The sequence below is a fragment of the Martes martes genome, assembly GCF_963455335.1.
Source record: "Martes martes genome assembly, chromosome: 2".
Lineage (NCBI taxonomy): Eukaryota > Metazoa > Chordata > Mammalia > Carnivora > Mustelidae > Martes > Martes martes.
Genome location: NC_137889.1, coordinates 80,187,101 through 80,212,683, shown reverse-complemented (window position 1 = coordinate 80,212,683; position 25,583 = coordinate 80,187,101). Strand labels below are relative to the sequence as shown.

The 25,583-nt window shown below is 39.9% G+C and overlaps 1 protein-coding gene across 1 annotated transcript in view; it reads right to left on the bottom strand.

The window, feature by feature from the left end:
- SPMIP2 (sperm microtubule inner protein 2) overlaps window positions 1-13,979 on the bottom strand; it is a gene marked incomplete at both ends in the record, with an annotated part of 85,489 nt that extends 71,510 nt beyond the window's left edge. Inside the window, one exon of the mRNA XM_080796325.1 lies at window positions 13,916-13,979. Within this exon, the coding sequence (XP_080652451.1) occupies window positions 13,916-13,979 (64 nt within the window). The remainder of the gene's footprint in view (window positions 1-13,915) is intronic.
- Between the last annotated feature and the right edge of the window lie 11,604 nt (window positions 13,980-25,583).

Sequence of the window (25,583 nt, the reverse complement as noted above, 5' to 3'; positions counted from 1 at the left end):
ATATATATAAACAGAGACCAAGTAGGGTTTGTGATTATCTATACGCAGCTTGTTTTTCTCCTCATTTTTCTTTGTCTCTGTAACTGTAGAAGAGAAAAAAATAGAGACTGGGGAGTGGAGGTGGGGAGTAGACACAGAGGTTAAAGGTATATCAGTCATTTGGTGAAGGTAGGAGACTAGATGATCTGAGGTCATGATCCCAGGGTCTTGGGATTGAGTCCCACATTAGGTCCCTGCACAGCGGGGAGCCTCCTTCTGCCTCTGCCTGCCACTCCCCCCTGCTTGTGTTCTCTCTCTGATAAATCAAACAATTTTATAATAATAAGTTAATATTATTTTAAATATTATTTATTATTATAAATTGTTATAAATTATAATGATTAAATTTATTAAACATTTATTATTTATCAGAAAAAGAGAGGGAGAGCGCACAAGCCGGCAGAGCAGCAGGCAGAGGGAGAGGGAGAAGCAGACTCCCCTCTGAGCAGGGAGCCCAATGCGAGACTCAGTCGCAGGACCCTAGGATCGTGACCTGAGCTGAAGGCAGACGCTTAACCGACTGAGTCACCCAGGTGTTCCTAAATAAGTAAAATCTTTTAAAAAACATTTATCTACTCTGTTGTGACTAGCTGAGATGTAAAAAGGTGTGTGGCAGGAAACTGAAGTACCCTTTACCTTAGGTGCTCATCTTTGGGCCAGGTAGGGTGGGTGGCATTTCCTTTCCGTTCATCTGTGGGGTGACACTATCCCACTTTCTGTGAACTTTCTGCTTGAATAGAAGGTTCGGACTTTTTGTACAATACATCATTTTCCTTTGGGCACCATCTCAGCTTCAAATGTATGTTTTCAACTTCAAAACATTTGAAGCTGAAGCACTCTGTCATTATTTTAGGTGATTCATAGTGGTGAAGTAAACGTTTAGTGTACAGTTTTTGTCTGTTACATCATCGCACAAAAATGGATGGACAAACGGCCGTCAAAATTTGAAGATAATGTTTGAGACGGTCTGATTTGAAATGAAGGCTGATGTCGCAAATAAATACCACAGTTTTCCAAAGTCACATTAAAATTGGGACTGCCGATTGGAGAAGCCACATCAGGCTGCTGATCGTGGATGACCACGACCCTCAAGCCCCAAATCACCACGGCTTTCAATTTCCCACAGTGACTGTGAGTGGGTGGCTTCTCCACACTGCTGTTTATGCCTCACGGTGTTCTGGGTGAGTAGCAGCAGGAAATGATTGATCAGGCCATGATTAATGAGGTTCTTGACCAAAATATAGACTAATGTAAATAGCTTCCTACTTTATAGTCCACCCAGGCCATCTATACCTACAGACAGCGTTTCCATTGGACCTCTCCTCCCCCAGAAGCAGAGGGAGAATGATCACAGGGCTGGGGATTTATTGCAAGTTCATTTCAATCTTTATCTCCTGCGTAATTATATGCCGAGGTCAATGATGAGCAATCATTTATTTTTTGGGCCCATGTCAAGGAAATCTAAGACAGTTGGTTTGAGGGGGAAAAAAAATGATCCCTGAGACCTAGAATGGATAGGTCTTTTTTGTTGTTGTGTTGTGTTTTTGTTGTTTTGTTAAATCCCTGCAGACGAGAAGGATCTGCAGGGCATTTCCTCAGGTCCAGGGCACGTGTGTGAGCCAGTGTATACACACGCACGCGTGCACAGCCTGTGAGGGGCAGTGATGAAGGGGGGGATGTCGGTTAACGCTGGATCCTGTGTCCCGAGTACTGACACAATCCTCAGGAAAGGAAATGAGTGAGATTTCCCACATCAGTTCCTAGGACTGTAGGATCTTATGTTTGGCTTTTTGTTTTTTGGGTTTTTTAAAAATATTTATTTAACCCACGTGACTAGCCTGTGTACTTTGTTCTGTTTCCATTTTGTGAAAAAGAGGGTGGTGAGAGCTGTTTAGCTTGTAGACTGAAGTTTGAAAGAGTCTGGAAATCCCTAAAATAAAGAGATGTGGGAGGTATTATTTCCTTGCTGTGAACAAAGAATTTATGTAACCCAATGGCTATCAGCATTTATTCACTAATTTTCCCTTAACTTCAGATCGCTTTGTTTGCATGAGTTTTGAATACTTAGATTCTTGATTATCTGTCATCAGTGCCATAATTCATTGGGCTGGAAAACATATATTTTGTTTTTTTAATCATCATTTACAGAATGATACAAGGCACACTGATTTAAATTACACAAATGTTCCATTCTTTTATTCTTTTAATTGTGGGCTTTTAAACTACTTTTAAAAATCAGTCATTGTGAGCTGAGACTTCTGATCTTTTTCTGACGAAAGACAAGTTCGAGCTTATGGAGTAATAGGATTGGAGCATATGTGAGCTTCCAGGAACAGAACACAGAACAGTTTGAGCACCCGAGAGTCTCTGCCTTCCCCAGTCGCGTGGACCACCTGGATCACGAAGCCTTGGTATGTTTGTGTCCTGTGCAAGGCCCAGGAAAACTCCAGATTTGGGGTATTCTGCATTCTTAGCAGTTTCTGTAAGTGCTCCTTAAGCTTATGACATTTTGAGAATCAGTGCCCTGCATTTGGGATTGTGGTTAGCTCGGAGTCCCCTTCAGGGAGATCTTAGTATTGCTGGCAGCAGAATGGGACCAAGAACCCAGAAACTGGGGCTGATTCACACTTCATGGCACCCCGCGTCTCTTTTTCCCTTAGTAGCCACCTCCTTCTCCTAATTATGTGTTTGTGAGTTTTGATCATTGTTTCTTGCACTTGGGAGGTACCGCATTTTTCTGACCCCTCAGGGTTCCTAGCTGTGCCCTCACGCCCCCAACTTCCATTCCCAAGGCAATTCACTTACCTGTCAAGAATGAGGCTTAGAAAGAAACTGGGTCTCCCCTTTCCTCTACCAGATTTCCTGAAACTGTTCCAGCTCCCATCAGAGAAACTCTGCCCTGCTCAGACTCTGCTTGGCAATGAAGTACTGGTCTTCCCTGTGAGGTCTGTCTAGTTCAACACCTAATACAGAACAAAAGCCATCACGCTGCTCATTTATCCCCCTCAAATGATCCCTTGTGATCCATTTTGATGAAGAGACTACAGGAAAACCCATCCTGGTAGAAGTTGTCTTTGAAGCTACCTTATGTTGGAGTCACTTGCTCAACGTTTTATATTCTCAGTTGTGTCTAGTTGAGATGTGAGAAAGTTAAGTGCCAGGAAATTGAGTATCCATCCCTGACCGTGGACCCTGTCCAGTAATTCTGTAATTCTGTGTACACAATCCTGCAATTCTGTAGTTTTCCAGAGTGATTTCCTTTATTTTAGAAAGTGCTGCCCCAAGTCAACGATTTGACCAAATAAATGATTTAAGGTCTCTTTCAGTACTGTTTTTAAAAGGCGTGGATAATCTTCTATCTGCCTCAGACTTTCCCCTAGAGTGTATTTTTCTAAAAGATGATGTTTGTGGTCCAAGGGGCCTTTTAATTGGTGCTTTGAAAGGTTCTACCTTTTCTGAGATAATTGCTGGCAACTGGGGTTAGCAAGACAGTGAGGCACTTTATCCTTTATCGCTTGCTGTGAATGAAATGGACTAGGATCGTACACAGCAGGTGCCCAGGGAAAGTGCTTCCCGCTGGATGTCATCATGCACTAACCCCCCCTCCTGCAGGAGAGGGAGGAAGGAAAGAGAAATGGACTCCAGCTGGACAAGCAAAGGTAGGTGCCGGTGGAAAAGACATCCTGCCCAGAGCACCCTAAGGAGATCTTTCTACTCTCCCTGACTATAGAATGACATATAGTTTTCACAAACTAAGATTATATAAACTAATGGGGCTTACATGTCATATTCCAAAATCTGCCATTCCACTATAACATCTTTTTAATGGAACTTGTGTTTTTTAGTATGATTTAGATTAGATTTATAGGAAAATCCATCTATGGCCATACCACTCTGAACGCACACCATCTTGTCTGCTCTCAGAAGCTAAGCAGGGTCAGGCCTGGTTAGTTCTTGGATGGGAGATTTATAGGAAAACCCAAAAGGCCAATAGTTAGCAGGTTAAAAAATGTGTTTTGTGAGGGCTCTGATTATTAGCCTCACAAATAACTTCATCTTCTAGGCCCAGGAGCCGGCAATTTTGTTGTATTGCTGGTGATCTGTATCAGTCGGCAGCAGTGACACATGTATGGAGCTTACCACATTCTATTTTAGTATATGTGCTGCCGAAGCGAGCACTGGCGCTTACCACATTCTAGGCACTAATTCCTTGATGTGTGCTAACTCACTTTAAACTCTCAGCAACCCTGTGAAGTAGATATTATTACTACCCTTTTACAGATGGTATAACTGAGGCACAGAGTGGCAAATACGTTGTTCAGGGTACAACAGATAGCAACGGGGAAACCAGAAACATTTGGATCCCTACTACTCAAGGTGGGGTCCCTGAACCAACAGCATGGGCCCCACCTGAGAGCTGGATAGAAATGCCCAACCCAGAACTTTGGAGTCAGAATCTGCACTTTGATAAGACTCCGGGTGATTCCTGTGTACATTAAAGATGAAAAGCCACTGGCTTATATAATCTTGAATTATTTCTCTTCATACCCATTACAAACCTACTAATGGCTTCAAACTTTGGGTGATAAAGTGTACTTGGCTTGCTTGTTGTGGAAGAAAAAAAAAAAAGGATTTGAGAATGATTTTTGTGTCCTCTCCTCAGTACATCTATCCTCTAGCTAATCCCCTTCTCAAGGAAAAAAAAAATAGCTTCTTTTTATTTTTTAATAGCGTCTTTTAACAAGTTCAAAAGGTTATTTGTATTCTCTGCAGGCCACTTTCATTTCATGAACTCGTAGTAAACCTTATGAAAGAGGTACTATTATTCCCAAACTACAGATGAGAAAACAGAAGTTAGAAAGGCTGAGGGGCGCCTGGGTGCCTCAGTCGGTTGAGCGCCCACTCTTGGTTTTGGCTCAAGTCGTGACCTCAGGGTCCTGGACTCAAGCCCCACATCGTCCACGCTCAGTGAAGAATCTGCTTGTCCTTCTCCCTCGGACTCTTTTCCTGCCCCCACTTGCATGCTCTCTCTCACCGCTGTTTCTCAAATAAATAAATAAAATCTTTCGAAAAAAGAAAGAATGGTTAAATTTGAGAAAAGCCAAGACTGACGCTTGAGTTTCCTACAGTCCTTGCTTCTTGATGCGGGATGATCACGTTTCTCTCTTTCCTAGGAGGTAGCCTAGCACCCAGCTCAGAGTAAACACTCAGCTAAGCTTTGAGAGAAAAAACGATTTTTTTCAAACCCTGTTCCATCAAAACAAATTTTTTTTTTTGCTCCATCTCTCCCTGATTTAAAGAAGTGATGTTAATGTAACCTACACAAAGGATCAACTTTAGAAAATTAAATGAAGGGGGCACCTGGGTGGCTCAGTGGGTTAAAGCCTCTGCCTTCGGCTCAGGTCACGATCTCAGGGTCCTGGGATCGAGCCCCACATCTGGCTCTCTGCTCAGCGGGGGGCCTGCTTCCTCCTCTCTCTGCCTGCCTCTCTGCCTGCTAGTGATCTTTGTCTGTCAAATAAATAAATAAAATCTTTAAAAAACAAAAAAAGAAAAAAAAAATTAAATGAAGGTCCAGAAAGACAAATAGATGCTTCTCCTTCCCATCTTAGCTCATTTAATAAAAGTGCTTGTTGTTTAAAAAAAAAAAAAAAAAAAAAAAAAAAAACCAAATTAAAAAAAACAGAGTATAGGACAAAACTTGTCCCGCTTTTCAAAGTGATAGCAGCAACTGATGGTTTTGTTTTTTCTTACAAATCACAATGGTGATGATGCAGTTGACCAATGAGTTTAGGTAAGATCGATTTGAAACTGCTGTCCCTTGTAGATAAATTTTGATTCAGGCAAATCACATGCTATGTCTACAGAATAAAATGCAGATTAGTCAACCAAATGTGTTAGCACCATTAAAATGCATAAGCTTTTGTCATGAATTACTTTTCAAAAATGTAAAATATTTGCATCGTGAATGATAGTGATGAGACATCAGCTGAATTTGCAGTAGGACAGTTTCATTCTTTCTTCAAATAGGAAACCACTGGCAGTTCAGTGTGAAGTCATTTTCTATTTTTAAAGTAATTGAATTTGAGACATAACTATTAGTGTGACAGTTTCACAGGGCAAAAAATGAGATGAATAAATGGGTCTGAAACCCAAGCTAATGGAGCAGTGCTTTTCAAAATTACATACACATTTATGTACTTCTCCTACCACTTATAGTTTCATTCATCATATTGGGTTTTGGCCATTTCCTTGAGAGTATTTCCAATTCTAATATATTTCTAGCAGAAATCCCTTGCTGTGATCACTCCTTTGTATGGTAGGATTTTATAATATTCCTGGTTTACACTAGCAGATTTTCTAGTAGGTAAATGATGGCCGACTAAATATATTAATTTTTTATTCAGTCAGTAATCTGGATATAGTGCACATAAATACGTCATATAAATGGTGGCAAGTGCAGGCTTCCACTTTCTGATCAAGGCTGTGTGACCTTCAGCAAGCCACTTGGCTCTCTGATCCTCAGTATTTCCATCTGAAAAATGAGAGGTTAAATGAGATCATCTTTTATGCTGCCTTTTTAATTTAACATCCCATATTAATTATTCCATCTCTTTCTTTAATTTGGAACAAGCGGGAATTATGAAAAAGTCTGAATGAAAGAATGTATTTCTTTTTTTTTTTTTAAATTTAATTCCAGTATAGTTAACACACAGTGTTATTTTAGTTTCAGGTGTACAAAATAGTTACTCAGTAACTCCATACATTACTCAGTGCTCATTGTGATACCTGTACTCTTAATCCCCTTCACCTATTTCACCCATCCCCCCACGTGCCTCCCCTCTGGTAACCATCAGTTTGTTCTCTATAGTTAAGAGTCTGTTTTTTGGTTTGTCTTTTTTGCTATTCTTTTTTAATTCCACATATGAGTGAAATCATATGATATTTGTCTTTCTCTGACTGATTTATTTTGCTTAGCATTAATACTCTCTAGATCCATCCATGGTGCTGCAGATGGCAAGCTTTTTCTATCTTTCTTATGACATATATATGTCATAAGAAAGATATATATATATGTCATAGAAAGATATATATATGTGTGTCATATATATGACATATATGTCACAAGAAAGATACATATATATGTATATATATCGCCATCTTTTAAGAAAGATTTTATTTATTTATCTGACAGAGAGAGAGAACACAAGCTGGGGGAATGGTAGACAGAGGGAAAGGGAGAAGCAGGCTCCCCACTGAGCAAGGAGCCCAATGAGGGGCTTGATCTCAGGACCCCCGGATCATCACCTGAGCTGAAAGCAGACGCTTAACTGACTGAGCCACCCAGATGACCCGATACTATTCTTCTTTATCCATCCATTTATTGATGGACACCACTTGGGCTGCCTCCATAATTTGACTATAATAAATAATGCTGCAATAAACATAGGGCTGCATATATCATTTTGAATTAGTGTTTTTGTGTTCTTTGGGTAAATTGTAGTGTGATTATGGAATTATAGGGTAGTCCATTTATAATTTTTTGAGGAGTTCCCATACTGTTTTCCACAGTGGCTGCACCAGTTTGCATTTCCTACCAACAATGCATGAGGATTCCTTTTTCTCCTGATATTTCATTTTAGTTTTGATCTGCATTTCCCCCAACATTAGCGATGCTGAGCATCTTTTCATGTGTCTGTTGGCCATCTATCTGGATGTCTACTTTGGAGAAATGTCCTTTCATGTCTTCTTCCCACTTTTAATTGGATTATTATTTTATTTATTTTGGTGTTGAGTTGTATACATTCTTTATATATTTTGGATACTTTTCTTTTGGCTATGTCATTTGCAAATATCTTCTTCTATTCCATAGGTTGTCTTTTAGTTTTGTTGTTTCCTTTGCTGTGCAGAAGTTTCTTATTTTGATGTAGTTCCATAGTTGTTTTGCTTTTGTTTCTCTTGCCTCAGAGGCACAACTAGAAAAATGTTGCTATAACTGATGTCAAAGAAATTACTGCCTGTGCTGCCTTCTAGGATTTTACGATTTCAGATCTTTAATACATTTTGTGTGCGGTGAAAAAAGTGGTCCAGTTTCATTGTTTTGCATGTGGCTGTCCATTTGTTCCAACACCATTTGTTGAAGAGTCCTGTCCTTTTCCCACTGCACGTTCTTGCCTCTTTTGTCAAAGATGATTTGACCATATAATCATGGGTTGATTTCTGGGCTCTCTATTCTGTTCCATTGAACTGTATGTCTATTTTTATGTCAGTACCATACTGTTTTGATTACTAAGGCTTTGTAGTACATATTGAAATCTAGGATTGTGATACCTCTAGTTTAGTCCTTCATTTTCAAGATTGTCTTGGCTATTCAGGGTCTTTCGTGGTTCCATACACATTTTAGGATTATCTATTCTAGTTCTGTGAAAAATGCTGGTGATATTTTGAAAGAGATTGTATTAAATCTATAGCTTGCTTTGTGTATGGACATTTGAACAATATTTGTTCTTCCAATCCACAAGCATGGATTATATTTCCATTCATTTGTGTCACCTTCAATTAGAAAGAATGTATTTTAAAATAAATGTTATTTTTAAACTTTAAAACATAGGACCTAGAACTGGGTAAACCGTTCTTGTTTTTTGTTTTTGTTTTATAAATAGATGTTTTAAAAATACACAATCATGCTCTAAAACATTTTTTAAATCTCTTCATAATTTTGTTTATGATATCGGCTTTCATAATAAGATCTCTGTAATGCAAAAATAACATATATAAAATCTCCTCACTATGTAATACAACTTAACAAATTGCTAGCAAATCCTTTGTGGTAGAATAAACCAGCAAATAAAATGTTTTAAAAATATAGATGACTAATTTGCCCTATCAGATTAAACCTACAGTTATCAAAAACATATGGATTACAGAAAGTGGAACAGTGTTTGACTTTGGGAGGACTGACTGGGAAAGAGCATTAAGGAAATTTTTAGGGTGATGAAAATGTGCCCTATCTTGATCTAAAAAGTAAACACATAGACACAATGTTCAGTTTATAAAATGTCATCAGGCTGAATACCAGCTTAATGTACTTTATAGAGTATATGTTGTTAAAAAACAAGATTCAACTGAGTAAATTTTAAAGATCTTATTGGCTTTACCTAACAATTCATGAACTGGGCGGCCTCTGGTCTGGCAGATAGAGAGATGCTCCAAGGAGCTGTACAAAATGGAAGACTTTACGGGCAGAAGGAAGCAAGAACAAGGAACTTATACTAGGAAAAACTGGGTTTTGCAGGTTTGCTTTCCTTTAGGGGATCACAGGCAGCTGTTAGGCCGGTTATCTAACTACCCCTGATCAGGTGGCTCCTGGTAGACTGGTTTAAGATCCATTTCTGAGAAAGCCTGTGCTGTTTGAACCAAGTCTCAGTTTGGTGAAGTGAAGCTTTGCACGAGTGACTCCATTTTGGGCATTATCTGTTTTTAACAGTTACATATCAACTTTTTTTTTTTTTTTTAAAGTTTTATTTATTTATTTTTTTTTTTAAAGATTTTATTTATTTATTTGACAGACAGAGATCGCAAGTAGGCAGAGAGGCAGGCAGAGAGAGAGGAGGAAGCAGGCTCCCCGCTGAGCAGAGAGCCCGATGCGGGGCTCGATCCCAGGACCCTGGGATCATGACCTGAGCTGAAGGCAGAGGCTTTAACCCACTGAGCCACCCAGGCGCCCCTTTTTTTAAAGTTTTAAAAAAGTTGGAGGAACACCTGGGTGGCTCAGTCAGTTAAACGTCTGCCTTTGGCTCAGATCATGATTCCAGGGTCCTGGGATCGAGCCCCACATTAGGCTCCCTGCTCAGCAACAAGCCTGCTTCTCCCTCTGCCTGCTGCTCCAGGCCCTGCTTGTGCTCTCTTTCTGTGTCAAATAGATAAAACCTTTAAAAATAAAGTTTTAAAAATGGGACTTACTGACAGTTTTCTGAAAGACTCTCTATCCCTTTATTAATTGTAAACTAAATACATTCTAAAATCCACCTATAGTGTCAGAGGTAATTTATGCTCTAATTGCAATACTCAAAAAGGAAAGAAATGACCAGGAAAAACGAAACAAAATGTGTGGTTTAGTTTTGTGGAGTGCATTGTGATATAATTTTCCTCCTTTTCTACTTCTTTTACATTATTTCTCAAGGCCTTTGGAGTTAGATTTGTGTCTCCTTTCAATACCACACTATGCTGTGGTGGATATTTAGATTAAACAATTAGGGTAACAGGATAACCTATAATGTTCTAATCAGATCTACAGATTATAAATTTCTAGAAGAAAAAGAGCATCTTATTCATGTTCATTTCTGCATCCTCCAAAGCTCCTGGCCAGGTTGTTTTTGTTTTTTTTTTTTTACTTATTTTTTTTTAAGTTTATTTATTTTTTTAGTAATCTCTGCACCTAACATGGTGTTCAAACTCACAACCCCAAGATCAAGAGTCCCGTGCTCGCTCTTTCTTTCTTTCTTTTAAGATTTATATATTTATTTGAGAGAGAGAGAGAAAGCAGGGGGAGGGGCAGAGGGGAATCTTAAGCAGACTCTGGCTGAGCATGATACCTGATGTGGGGCTCAAGATTGAGACCCCGAGATCATGACCTGAGCTGAAACCAAGAGTCAGATGCTCAACTGACTGAGGCATCCAGGTGCCCTTCCCCATGCTCTTTCTGACTGAGCCAGCCAGTCACCCTCTCCTGGCCAAGTTTTTAGAATTCGGTAGGGATTCAGTTTATATTTGTTAACATTGAATTTCAAAGCAGTATGAAAAAAATTAAGTCTCAAAAATATATTTTAAAAGAAAAATATTAAATTTGAAGACAAATAAAAATTGATGAGTTGTCAAATTAAATAAGTAGTCAAAATACACCAAATAATACACCCTGAATTATCATACAGAATAATGCAGTCTTTGGGGGCGTCAGTAAAGCCTCCGACTCTTGGTTTTGGCTCTGAGCATGAGCTCATTGGTCATGAGATTGAGCCCTGCATAGTCTCCGTGCTCAGCTGGGAGTCTGCTTGAGGGCCTCTCCCTCTGCACCTCCCCACTTGCTCTCTCTAAAATAAACGAATAAATCTTTTAAAAAGTAGGATAATGGAGTCTTTATCTTTAACATGCTAATTTCATTCTTTGTAAATATACCATAAGAAAGTAACAGAGAAAAATAATTTATGTAAAAGTATTCATGTGGCTTTATTATAATGGTGAAAATTTGGAAATTAAATATAAAATACAGAAGAATGTGAAATTAATTATTGTATATCAATATGCTGAAATCTTTCAAAGGTGACAACTTGGAATTATGTAAATACATGAAACTATACACTGACATAAATTAGAAGAAATTTTAAGTTATCAATGAAGAACCACAGTTGCAAGTGACAGAAAACCTAACCCAACGTGGCTTAAGGAAAAGAGGAAATCTTTTGGCCGATGGAAATGAAAAGTTTAAGAAATACAAAATCACTGCCAAATGGATCATTTACCTAACTGAAAACACATAATTGTAAACTAAGACATAGGAGAAAAATCTAAGTGATCTTGGATTTGGTGATGAATTTTTAGATATAACATCAAAAGCATAATCCATGAAAGAAAAAATTGATTAGTTTTGCTTTATTAAAACTAAAAATTTCCTCTGTATAAAAGGCGATGCTAAGGAAATGAAAAGACAAACCACAGGTTGGGCAAAAAAAATCTATGAACACTTATCTGATACAGGACTTGTATCTAAAATACAGACAGAACTTTAAAACTCAACAATAAGAAAACAAAAAAGGATAATTATGAAATAGACAAACATTATGAACAGACATCTCAACAAGGAAGATACACAGATGGCAAATAAGTATATGAACATTAGTCATGAAGGAGTTGTGAATTTAAACAGCAGTGAGACGTGTGAGATGTAACTACATACCTATTAGAATGGCTAAAAGTGAAAAACAAACAAAACAAAATAAAACAACAGCCCCAAAACAGACAAAAACAGATGCTGACAAGGATACCAAAACAACAGCCATGCTCACCCTTTGCTACTGGGAATGCAAAATGGTACAGCTGCTTTGGAAGGCAGTTTGGCAGTTTCTTACAAAGCTAAACATAGCCTTGTCTTATGATCCGGCAATCCTAGTCCTAGGTATTTACCAAATTAATCTGAAAACATATCCACACAAGGGCCAGCATCCAAATGTTTGTAGAGGCTTTTTTGCAGAGTTGCAAAAACCACAGACAAGCAAGATGTCCTTCAATTGGTGAATAGAAAAATGGTGGGACATCCATACGCTGGAATATTTATTTCTAAATAGAAACGAGCTATCCAGTGATGAAAAGACCTCAAGAAAACTTAATACATATTGGTAGTGGAATAAGCCAACCTGAGAAGCCTAGATCCTGTATGACTCCGGCTCCATGACATTCAGGAAAAGGCAAAACTATAGATAGTGAAAAGATCAGTGGTTGCTAGGATCTCAGGGAGAGAAAAGCAAGCAATGAATAAATGCAGTTCAAGAGATTTTTAGAGTGGTGAAACTAGTCTGAGGGTGGAAACTAGTCTGATGGTGGATACATGGCTTTATGAATTTGTCGTTAGACTTCACAGCATGGAGACACCTGGGTAGCTCAGTCGGTTAAGCATCTGCCTTTAGCTCAAGTCATGATCTCAGGATCCTGGGATTGAGCTCTGTCTCCCTCTCTTTCTTTCAAATAAATAAAATTTTTAAAAAATAGACTTTACAGCACACAGAGCAAACCTCGATGTATACAAATTAAAAAAAAAATCATTTAGGAAGTTGGGGGATTCCAGGAAGGAATTCATACTGTGACAAGAGTCTAACTGAAGGGGGCAGGAGGGAAAGATGCCGACCTTTGGAAATGAGTAGAGTCTGTTCGTCTAAAAGCAAAAAGAACTGTAAGAAGGCACCATCCTCTAGTTGATAAGGTTTGTTCCCATGGAATACAGGTTAATAACTCTGGTACTTATATACTTGTATACTGGAATCGAACAAGTTAGTGGATGGCAAATAGTTGGAGCCGGTTTCTCAAGATTGAAGTGGAAATTTATAGACAGGCAAGAAGGTAAGCTTATAAGATATGCTCATGATTTAAAGTTATAAAGGAAATAAGATGAAATTTAGTTTATTTCTTATAGACTTATCACAATTAGTCATATTCTATTTAATTACATTATTATAATCCCCCCCACACCGCTCAAATCATTTAAAACAAATTGAACAAAATGCAAGCCAACAATTGTACTAGGTTTAATGTACATCTTGCTCAAATTTTTATTAACCAAATATTTCAAGTTTATAAAAATATAAGAAGACTAAATTGGTAATAATTAAAATTTGATCAAAAGTATACTTTTTTTAAAGATTTTTATTTGTTTATTTGAGAGAAACAGAGCAGAGTGAGAGGGAGAAACAGACTCCCTGCAGAGCAGGGAGTTGGATGTGGGACTCGATCGAGGACCTGGGATCATGACCTGAACTGAAGGCAAACGCTTAACCCACTGAACCACCGAGGCGCCCCCAAAAGTATACTTTTAGTTAACATCAAAGTAGTTCCCCTTACACAAAACATAAACTTTATGATATAAAAATGTTTGTTTGTTAAAGTTAGCTTAGCTAGAGTGAAAACTGGGATGTCGCCGATCTGTTTACGGCAGCACAGTATTGGTGCCCAAACTGTGTGTGTAAGGGTAGCAGTATCATATAAAAGAAACATATGTGATGATTTTATTCTTCCATCCATTATGTGAGTATCACATGTGAGCATCATAGAGGTGAGGGATAAAGAAAGTATGGATTTCCTTGTGAAAGCATATGCGAAAACTCTTTACCTGTCATGATCATCCGTTTTCCTACTGTGGCAGATATTGGCTCTCGAAATGATACAGATGCCATGGCGAGGGACTTCACTCTGCACCTAGACTTTCTTCCTCAGTTTCCTCAGCCCAGTTTGCCCCAGAAAGAGTCAAAGTCTCTGGTCTCTCTGTCTGTGTCCTAAAACTAGGTGGTTGCTAAGGACTCTTTATGACGGGGAGATAGGGTGTTCCTTCTAATGAAGTTCTGTATTCCAGTCTCTAAGAACGACGGATACAGCTGTAATGTTCCCAGGATCTAATAATATATATTTAAAAATCTGTCAGTAGCAAGTCAAAACAGACCTGTTCAAGTACTAGATCTAGAGCAGGCTTATGTCATGGACGACCTGGCAGGCTCAATCGAGACTTCTTTCAACATTTCCCAAAGAATATTCTGCAGAGGGGTGTTAATGTAAACAAACAAGCAAAAAACAACAAGCAAAACCACAAATCACAATTAAATGCATTTGAGAAACACTGGCTAGATAAAATACAATACAAAGTTATATTAATGAATGAAGGATTGTATCTGTATACATATCTGTCTATCTTCCCAGCCCCAATTCCAATACTTAAAATGTGTGCCTTGGTCATATCAACTTATTTAGGGTTTCCATAACATGTGATGCTCTTTTATCCTTCTCAACCTTCTACACATGCAATTCACTCTTCCTATAATGTTCCTATGGAAATATTTCTTGTCATCTGAGGGCCAGAGTGCACATCTCCTCCTCCAGGAGGATGCCTGCAGACATAGCTGAGTATTTTGTTCTTCACGACCCTTAAACTTCTATGGCACATTGTTCATACCTATCTTTTAAACTCTTACCATTTGTTTTAATTGTCTATTTAATTGTCTGCCACCCTACTAGAATCTAACTCCCAAGAGTTCATGGGAAAAGCATCTTTGTTCATCTTTTCAATTTCCAGAGACTTCCATGCAATAGATATTAAAAAATGTTTCTGAGATAGATGGATGAACGAGCAGCTAACTTCAGCCTGCCCAGAAATATAATACTGACCACCTGACAATCCATGGAATAGAAATTGTAATGGTAATTTCAAACACTGAAATGGTAATTTCAACACTGAATGTATGAAAAGGTAATACCTTTTCTTTGTTGAAAGAAATTAAATAAAACCAGTCTTTATTGACTAACTGTGGTGAGGTTTGGTAGCCTGGTAGGCAGAGAGATGCACCACCCACTTCCCTTCAAGGAAGGGCTTGCCTCCTCGCTGCAGGAAATGTGGTCAGCCCACAGCCTTCTGCTGGCAGCTTCTTCAGGGTCTGCTTTCGCGGCAGAACGGCCTCTTCTGTTGGAGGTCGAGCCCTTTCCAGGGGAGCCTGTGTCAAGTGACTAAACCAGGTGGGAGTACAATGGCCAATCATTTCTGTCTGCCACAGGACAAGTTTTTGGCCAGACGGGCCAAGGTTTTGTTGAGCCCTTGTCACAGTTCAGCTTCTCCTTCTGCCCAATTCTGCTTCTGCCTCTTCCTGCTCATGCGTGTAGATCCCAAATAACCATCTTGCCCCCCACATTCCAGAGAACCTGATGTGTGAGGACCAGACAGCATAGACACACACGCACAAACGTGTTATTCAGAAAGACCTCTCATTTTAACCGCTCAACCCTTCCAATCAGAAACTGATTCTATTTCCCCCGTGTGGGCAACTAGAGTCCGTCTTTGTTTTGCTACTGATCTTGGGTGTTATTTTCTTTGATCCTGACCCGCACTTCATTCTTCCTGTCCTCTATATGGGCCCTCTGCAGTTCCAGAAGCTTTTCTGCTCTTTCTGAAGTTACTAGTTCTGGTTATTATGGCCAAGGTCTCCCTATCCTTAGCTGAAAGCTTCTCTCAAAAAATCCCCTATCTGGGGCACCTGGGTGGTTCAGTCAGTTAAGCATCTGCTTGTGGCTCAGGTCCTGATCCCAGGGTCCTGGGATTGAGGCCCATGTCCATCCAGCTCCCTGCTCAGGGGGGGGGTCTGCTTGTCCCTCGCCCACTCTCCTGTGCATGCACACGCTCTCTCTCTCTCTCTCTCTCTCTCAAATAAATAAATAAATAAATAAATAAATAAAATCTTTTTAAAAAATTCCCTATTAGTGTCCTTGGATGTATCATTTTGCAAGCTCAAGAGGTCCAAATTTGAAACCTACTAATGGAATGTAGGAACCTGCCCATTTAGCTATACCACTTGTGATTTTCATGGTGCTGGGAAGAGAAAGGAAGGAGGAAGCGGAATGAGGAAAGGTAATTCTTAACTAAAATAAACAGAAAATAAAGGAGACCTTGACATTGGGCTGAGGACCTCCCATTAACCCATCATGGGAAACACATGCTACCTTACAAACTGTTGCAAAGTTTACATCTGCTGTGGGCTCAGGGTCTACAAATCTGATGGCAAAAGGCTGCAGGGAAGGGAAAAACCAGTTCTTCTCCGTGAGATTATTCCAACAATTCAATACATATTTAGGTTCATTTCTTTTTCATTTTGGGGGGATTACAAAATTATTTTATAATTAAGTAAAATATTTACATGGTTCCAAAGTAAGATCCTTAAAATAAGAAATATCTAGAAAAGTCTAGTTTTTATTCTTGTCATCTCCATCTTGTTATTTTTTTTCCTTACACTTTTAAAAATTATAAGTAAATATATCCTTATATCCTCCTTTTTCTCAGAAAACCAGTAACAAACTGAACATGTTTTCCACCTTACGCATCTGGCAATTACTTTATTTCTTAAAAATTTTTAAAAGATTTTATTTATTTATTTGACAGAGAAATGGTGATAGAGGGAACACAAGCAGGGGGAGTGGGAGAGGGAGAAGCAGGCTTTCCACTGAGCAGGGAGCACAATGCGGGATTTGATCCCAGCCCAGGGATCATGACCTGAGCCGAAGGCAGACACTTAAGAACCGAGCCACCCAGGCACCCCTGGCAATTACTTTATAGTATTAAAGATATTTCTCATTTTTGTATAGCTTCAAAATACTTTATTGTGTAGATCTGCCATAATTTATCCAACTAGTACTCTATTAACGGTTAATATGGGTTCCAACATATTATTGTATAAAAAGAGCTACAGAGTATTGTTCTCCACATACATTTCCTCAAATATTTTGCAGTACACCTTTGGGATATATTCTTAAAAGTGTGAATGCTGGACCAAAGAGTAAGAGCATATATAAATTTATTTGCTGTTGCCAAATGTCTCCCCATAATGACTGTACCAATTCTATTCCAACCAGCAGTGTATGAGAATGTCTACCTCCACACAGCCTCACCCACAGAATGTGTTGTCCAACTTTTGGATTTATGATCGATAAGTAATGGTAGCATAATAATTGACATTTCTTTCGTTATTATCAAGATCGAGCATCTTTTTATATGTAGAACAACGCTTTGCCTTACTTTCTGTGACCCTTCTGGTCATTTCTCTTGTGCATTTTACTCTCTGGCCATGGACCTTTTTCTATCCTACTTTTTAAAAGCATGAGCTAACATCCTAAAGGAGGACAACAGACACATCAACAGAGAGTTACAATGAAATATGGCAAGGTCCGTGATGATTACAGTTTTAGGTTTAATGAATACGGGTCCCCCTCACTACCCAAAGGCAGAGTGCACCTATGAAACCTGCTGTAACCTGAAATGGCATACAAGTGAAGGCTCCCCTGCTTTCTGAACGTTAACTCGTGCTTGCTTTCACAAAAGACCTACATTAGTACCTGCTTTCACTAGCCGAAAGAAATCATGAGCATATTCTCATGTTTATGAAAAGGTGAGTGCACTAATACAAGAGAACAGAGCCCTAGGAGGAGCCGGAGGGCTCACAGTGTGGGGAAACCGGGTTTCCTAAGGAAATGACATCTGAACTGTGTGTCCAAGAATGGCTAGGATCTAGGTAAGGGATGAGGGGTTGGAGGGTGGGGTGGGCAGCGAGGATCTTTGGATAAAGGCAACAGCTTGAGCAAAGGCTGGAAGGGGAGAAAGAGCCAAGATTCAAGTTCGGTGCTAGTGAGACAAGGAGATGGGTGACAGGACTGGAGGGGCCCTGCCTTCTCTGCTAGGAGCTGGGACTACTCTGTGGACAATGAGGACTCTGAAGGATTCTTAATGGGTGGAGACCAGTCAGGCTTTAAATGGGGTTTAGATAGAAGATGTTTGATTGTGTGGAGAATGAGCTTGAGCAGAAAAGCCTGTGGACAGGGGACCCTAGCCGGCAGCTGTTGAACTGATCCAGGGAAACAAGGAAGAGGGCCTGAACTAAGGCAGAGGTGACTGGAATGGAGAAGAGACACGATCGGGAATGTGTTCAGTAGAAGTTATAAAGAGTCAGGGTGACCCCAGTTTTCCAGCTTGACTGAGTGGCAGTAATGCAACAAAATAAAACAGGGGAAATAAGGGAAAAAGAAAACCAAGACCAATTAAATAATTAAGTGGGTGTGAATTTGTATCTGCTGTACACCAGGCTCATGGGACAGTTAAAATTAAGCCCAAATTGTCATACAATGTTGTGACAGCTCTTGAACTCATACTAAGGGATTAAAGAGGATCTCCTGAGGCCACCAGAAGCATTTCTGTTAGAGAAAATCCCTATTGTGTATGAACTGGGACCAGCCTCCTCAGATGAAACATGTTTGCTGCTTGGCACAAGTGAAATTCTGGCTATTGCCTGACTTCACTAGTTTAACAGTTTCACTAGCTTCACTAGTTTAACAGCAACATCAGAATACCCACTTCAGCGGTACAGCTGCCAATGCCATCGCAGCGGCCCCTGCAAAAATATCTTGTTCTAACATTTGGGGAGCATCAAGCTTCACATTTTAATGACGCAAAGGCGATACAGACCAGAAACTTTTATAATATAGCAATGGTATGAATTTTCAGGTGAATTCAGGTGAATTTAGCAAATTCAGAATTTACTAAAATTACATAATGATATTCAAATGTCCTATTTTTTAAAAGATTTTATTTATTTATTTGACAGAGAGAGAGAAAGAGAGAAGGAGGATGAGCAGGCAGAGCAGCAGGTAGAGGGAGAGAGACAAGCAGACTCCCCGCTGAGCAGGGAGCCGGATGCAGGGCTGGATCCAGGACCCTGGGATCGTGACCTCAGCCGAAGGCAGACGCTTGACTGACTGAGTCCCCCCAGGTGCTCCTTTTCCTTATACTTTCAAGCACCAAATGTTTTTGTTTCCCTTCCCTATATTCCTGTTTACAGGCAATAATCTAGAAAACACATACAATGAAATCACAGACTTGGCTTCCAGTCCCAACAATTGTTGGGCGTCACATGGACAAACTGGTTTTCTGTAAAATGAGAATGATTGTGCTCACCTGGAAGGAAAGGGGATAGAGTACGTGAAATGTCTGTCACAGTACTTGTATATATTCGTTATAATATTAGTCTCATCATCCTACCCTTCACCTTTGCCCTTCCCCATTCTCCTCTTAGGAAATACAAACAACTAATACAAATTTAAACTGTGACCATAATAACCTTAATTTTTATATTTGGGTTTGCAAGACCAGCCATGAAGCTGTCTGTACTCTTCCTCCTACTCATTTAGCTATAGTTCCAAATGTTAGCACCAGGAGTATAGTAGTGTTATTCCGTGTTCGTCTAATCAACCCAACTTCTCACAGTTGCAGTTAATTTAATTGGAGATGATGGCACACTTTTAAGTTTTTTCCATAAAAACTCAGTTTTTAAGGATTAAAACCATAAAAATTATCATTGCTATCCCCTAATTGTTGTACTAGACATTAAAAAAATAATTAAAACCAGTTTTTTAGCAACAATAATGGTCATATCTCACAAATATGTAAATTGTTTTTGTTCAAAATGACCATAGCCATTATGGAGACTGAGCCCCTCATTTTTCCCTCAAGCAGTCTGATCCTGGGAGAGGTTAGCTAAGGAACCAACTAAGTGTGCAGGGGAGCTGGAAGCAGAACCAGGACAAACCCATCCTCCTGATCCTCAGTCCAGGGTGCTTTTCTCCCTGCTTTACCCTATAAAAGAATCTGGCAACCCCTATGCTCATGTGTGGCACTGTGGATATCAACAACTCTTGGAGTTTGCTCTAACATTGTCATGTGTGGTTTTTATTTGGCTACCAGTTTAATTTTCTGGCAAAATCTTCTTCACTGAGCAGTGAACAAATATAACTGGACACTTACTATGTGCCTAACATTGTGCTAAACACTCCCCCCAAAGTTTTCTCATTATCTGCACAATAATGTTATGACACAGAGTTATTATTTGTGATTTATTAATGAGGTCAGTGAGTTTCAGAGAGTTGAGTGTCAAAGTTTTGTCTTATTGTACATTCATGATAGAGAAGGTGAATTCCCCAAATCTAATTTTGGGTGGGGGGTGCTGTTATAACTGGAATCTAAATTTGATCTTCTGCAATCATTACCTGTCAAATTGTTACTTTTAATATGACTGAAATTCTCCCATATGAAAAGGTGATCATAAGTAGAAACTGTTCTCTCTGTGCTATTACAGGTCCCCAGCCTATGACTACGAATGAGGTGATGGTAACCTTCAAACCCAAATATTCCTAGCTTAATAACCCTCTTCTCTTTATTACCACAGAAAATCAGTCCCCTATGAAATTTCTCCTCTTCTCCCTCAACCAGCATGAATCTCTGAAATCCCTAAATGCCCATCCAGCCTTCTCTAGTCTCTGCTTTAAGCTTTAACTGTGGCTCAACCACATTTTGCTTAAGCTTCTCCACTGGCCAAAGTGAAATTCTGCTAATCTCTGATACCCAGCTCAACCTATTGCCACTGGGCTCCTGGCTCGCATTCCATTCTCTGTACCGTCACTCTGACTCAGACTTCTTGACAAGATGGGAAGGGAAACAAGTCCTTTCCTCTATGAGTTGTCCTCCTAGGGGCCGTTGACAGACTTTCTTGGGTTCCAAAGGACAACCCAGTTTTAGATGACAGCTCTTTTGATTATTTAATAAGTGTACTACTGACTGAATGGGTCAGAGTAGGTGCTTTTGATTTGGAAGCTCCTCTCCTCCAACTGTTATGTCTTTGGTTGAATCCAATGTACTATGCCATACTTAGTCTTTGCTTGGATTAATTCTCTCTTCTGCCTGGAAAAATCTACCTGTGAAAAATTTCTTCCATCAGTGTCCTCCCTCTACACAACTCCCTTTTTTCCTATCGGTCATCCAGCTCACCAGACATGCTTCAAGTTATTTTCCCTAGAAACTCCCACGTCCCTTTGAAAACATTGGATACAATTAGCAACCAGGAGGGAGGTAGGGAGGGAAGGTTTCCCGAGTGCACAGCCAGGAACCAACCCTTTCCAAGAAAATGTATTTTTATGACAGACTATAAATATTTACACTTATGGGACGAATAAGCAATTAAATGTCATCTCCAGTGATAGGTGTTCTTCTGTAAGTTTTTCTACAGCTCCTCCTCAGAACCAAGGTCTGAAGTTCAGTGTATCTTCATCTGGCTTCCTGAGGTGAAGCATGATTTACAGCAGTTGTGCATTGTAATGTTTCGTATTAATGTCAGACCTTTGATATTGATATGAGCTATAGCTTCTTAATATTTGCCAGTCGTTGAGCACGCCATAGAATGAGGATTCAGATATGATCCTCAAAGAGGGCCTCATCACTACAAACACAAAAATCATAAAAGCTGTTACATTGTACTTGATGTGGATTATACACAAGTTTATAGAATGGGTCTTTGGTGTAGTCTTTTTTTTTTTTTTAAGATTTTATTTATTTATTTGACAGAGATAACAAGTAGGCTGAGAGGCAGGCAGAGAGAGAGAGAGGCAGAAGCAGGCTCCCTGCTGAGCAGAGAGCCCGATGTGGGGCTCGATCCCAGGACCCTGAGATCATGACCTGAGCTGAAGGCAAAGGCTTTACCCACTGAGCCACCCAGGTGCCCCACTTTGGTGTAGTCTTAAGAAAAAACTCCATTTCTCTGAAAAAATTTTTAGCAAATTCAGCAGGATTTTGATGGGGTAATGACTTTTGTTATATATTTTATTAGAACTTTTTAACATCATCCTTTTATTAAACCGTAAAGTAACATTTAGAAATGTTATTTTAAATGGCTAGGAACAGTGTGAGCTGAGGAGACAGTAACAACATCTAGGAAAGAGCACATGAATGGGCCTGGGGCCTCCTTACTGGTAGAAGATGAGACCCCTCCCCACTCCTCCCTGTCACTCAACCAGATGGGGAAAGTGTAAACAAAACCAAGTTAAAGTGCTTTGTATTAAGGAAAATTAAGGTACTGGTGGGGAGTAGATCTGGGGCCTTTTAGACTGGAGGAAAAACAGCCAGACAGAAGAGAAATTTTTGTGGATTAGAGGGTTCACTTAGGGAAGGGCACACAAGAAGACCCTGAGGAGGACAGTCAGGACATCCCCATGCTGCAGTTCTCCAAGAAACTGGAGAAGTCTAATTTCAGAAAACATCGAATTTTAATTTTAAATTGTTTGTTATTGGTGTTTGCTATCCTTCCATTCAGTAGCCCTGTGTTGGTGGCATCTCAGGGAAGTTGAAGAAAGTAGGGCAGGGCCCATCTGAGAACAAAACTCTGGCAGGAACAGAACCTCAGCCAGCAGAGGGTGGCAGACCACTGGGGGAGGGGAGTAATTCCAGAGAGAATTGGGACTGATGGGAGTAAGAACCTTCAGGGTATCCTCCAAAATCCTGGATGAGTGAGGAATTTCTACAGTCTGAGGAAGGGGGTGGCACAGAGCCTTTTATTTGAGGTTCTGAGATAACAGCTGAGCCCAGAAGGCTGAAAAACAGAGATCAGGAGTGGACAACTCACACTAACATCTAACAATGATCCAAATCAAATGGTAGCCCCCAAATAACTAAAATATTTGAAAATGATTTGTTTTATTACTATCAAAAGTTTAAATAAACAAGGAATGTAGTATTTAGTCATCAAAGATTTTAATCTCAATTTTATAAAATGTACCAAAGCTAGAATATTTTTTTTCAAAGCTAGAATATTTTTAAGTTGATGAAATCATAGATACATCATTTATTTTGGGTGACTCACAGTTTCTTAATATAAGCTGGGAATTGTTGTTATAGCAGCTAACACTAGAGTTTCTCTTTGGTTAAAAACTTCCTTTATTATTTTTGGGCCATTTAAGGTGGAAAGGAGAAGCCCTGAGGGTCTGGTGTAAATCGAGCCTGTGAAATAGAGATAGTTTTAAATTGTCCACAGAAGAAGTAAAAGGGATGTGGGGGTGGGGGATGGCCATGAGAGATGGGCACAGTGCAGGAAATGAGAAGTTGGGCTAAAGAGGATGGAGGGGTGCCACCGGGTGGAAAGGTGTATATGTTATCTGTTGCTGCATAACAAATTACCCCAGAACTTAGTGGCTTAACAAAACAGATATTTATTTCCTCACAGATTCTGTGAGTCAGGAATCTGGGTGCTGCTTAGCTTGGCGCCTCTGGCGCAAGGTCTGTCATGAGGTCGTGGTCCAGTTGTCGGCTAAGGCTGAGGTCTTCCTGGAAGGCTCAGTGGGAGAGGGTCTAATTCCAAACTCACTCACACAGTTGTTGCCAGGGTTCAATTCCTCAAGGGCCGGTGTGCTGTGTTGTGTGCTTCTCCCTAGGTGCTTACAACATGGGAGCTGGCTTTCTTCAGAGAGAGCAAGTGAGAGAGTCTACCCAAGACAGAAGCAACAGCCATTTTGTAACCTAACCTAATACATGACATCCCATCACCTTTGCCACATTCTATCTGAATCTAGTACAGGACATCCCCATTCACCTTTGTCACTTCTTTTTAGCAGAAACAAGTCACTAAACCAGCCCATATTGAAGGGTAGGACCTTACACGAGAGCATGAATACCAGGAGGCAGGGATCACTAAGACCATTTAGAAGCTTTTTGTCACACATAGCCAATGAGAGATCTTCAGGGGCAGTGTGGCTGGGATGATAACTATTGAACTTTTGTTGTTTCTAAATCTGCTTCGGCTGCTTAAACATCAACACTGACTCTTGCACTGTCCATCAAGTGCTGGGAGATTGACATATCCCTGGTGGGGAGGGGGCCGGTGTGTGGGAAGGATTGGGTTGGTGGATAGAGAGTTGGAAATTTTCAGACTTTGATATTTGGTTGTCTCATTCTTTCTTTACTGTATTTTCTGAGGCCCTTTTGGAACATTCTCCATTAGTGACCATGACTCTATCAGTTCTATTAGACCACTAGCATTCAAAAAAGTTAAAAAATATTATTCATGTTTTTCTAAAACAAACATGTATTCTTGTGTATTTTTTGTATTTTTTTTAAGATTTTATTTATTTATTTGACACACAGAGAGAGAAATCACAAGTAGGCAGAGAGGCAGGCAGAGAGAGAGGGGGAAGCAGGCTCCCTGCTTAGCAAAGAACCCAATGTGGGACTCGATCCCAGGACCCTGGGATCATGACCTGAGCTGAAGGCAGAGGCTTAACCCACTGAGCCACCAAGGCGCCCTATTCTTGTGTATTTTTAAGGGTATTTTTTAAGGAATTACAAAAAGTAGGTTGTTGTTATTGACAAACTAATCCACTTCTGAATATATTTACTTCAAAAAAATTACTTAATCCTAACGGGAAAGGGAAAACCCTATACATACATACATACATACATACATACATACATACATTGTCTGAACCCATTTATACATCTACTTAAGCAGTACTTTTCTTCCTTAACTGTGTGTTTAAGGAATTCCCTCTGCTTCTTTACATTTTCTCTGATTTTGTTAAGGGCAAAATTTACACTAGATTTTAAATTGAAAAACATTCCTCTCATTCCTGCCTTGTTCCATTACTTGATTGATGACATTTTTTTTTTATCTGCTAATGCTTATCATCCGTTCTTAGGAAACACAGTCTCCAGCAGTGATCTGTCTTGATCTCTTTATCGGCTGTGTCACAAAGTCACATTACAACAGATTCTTGGTAATCTAAAAAATACCACGATGCTTCTAGATAACTGACAAACCCAATGAGTAGAATTTCCTGCACCCACCTAACCAGGGCTACAGAAAGAAAAAAGCTAGGCTGGAACCAGATGTGTACAGCAGGCTGCTCAAAGCGCAGTATGACCAGCCTGGCTCCCTGGTGTTCTGTGATTTTTGTCCTCAGTTTTGTGAGTTTCTGTAGTGATCTGAAATAAATTAAAATGTACAAGAAGAGGGGTTTTCAAACATGAGAACCATGATATGCTAGCACATAATGGAATAGCACTTAATAGAGAGAAGCACAAAGCCTAAAAGTGAAAGGGTCCCAACGCCCAACATTTAGAGAAGATGACGCTTACGACACAGGTGTGCTTACCTTCACTCGGAGATGTCTGTTCCTTCTCCAGGTGATTTCTGTCATCTATAAAGCTACTGATTTGCCCTTCTCTAAGCCCCCTGAGCCAGCCAAGGACCCACGGGATATTCCTCTACCTCCTCCAGCGCGTGGTATTTGAGAACAGACCTGGCCTCTGTTTTGACCGTTTTGTGTAACCACTGGGGAGGCGGGAGGAAAGCTTTTCCGAGCTTCTGACCATCTCCCATTTAAGCCAGTTTATTCGCCTCGTGCGCAGGGTGCGCTGGAATGTTTGGCAAGTGGAGCTC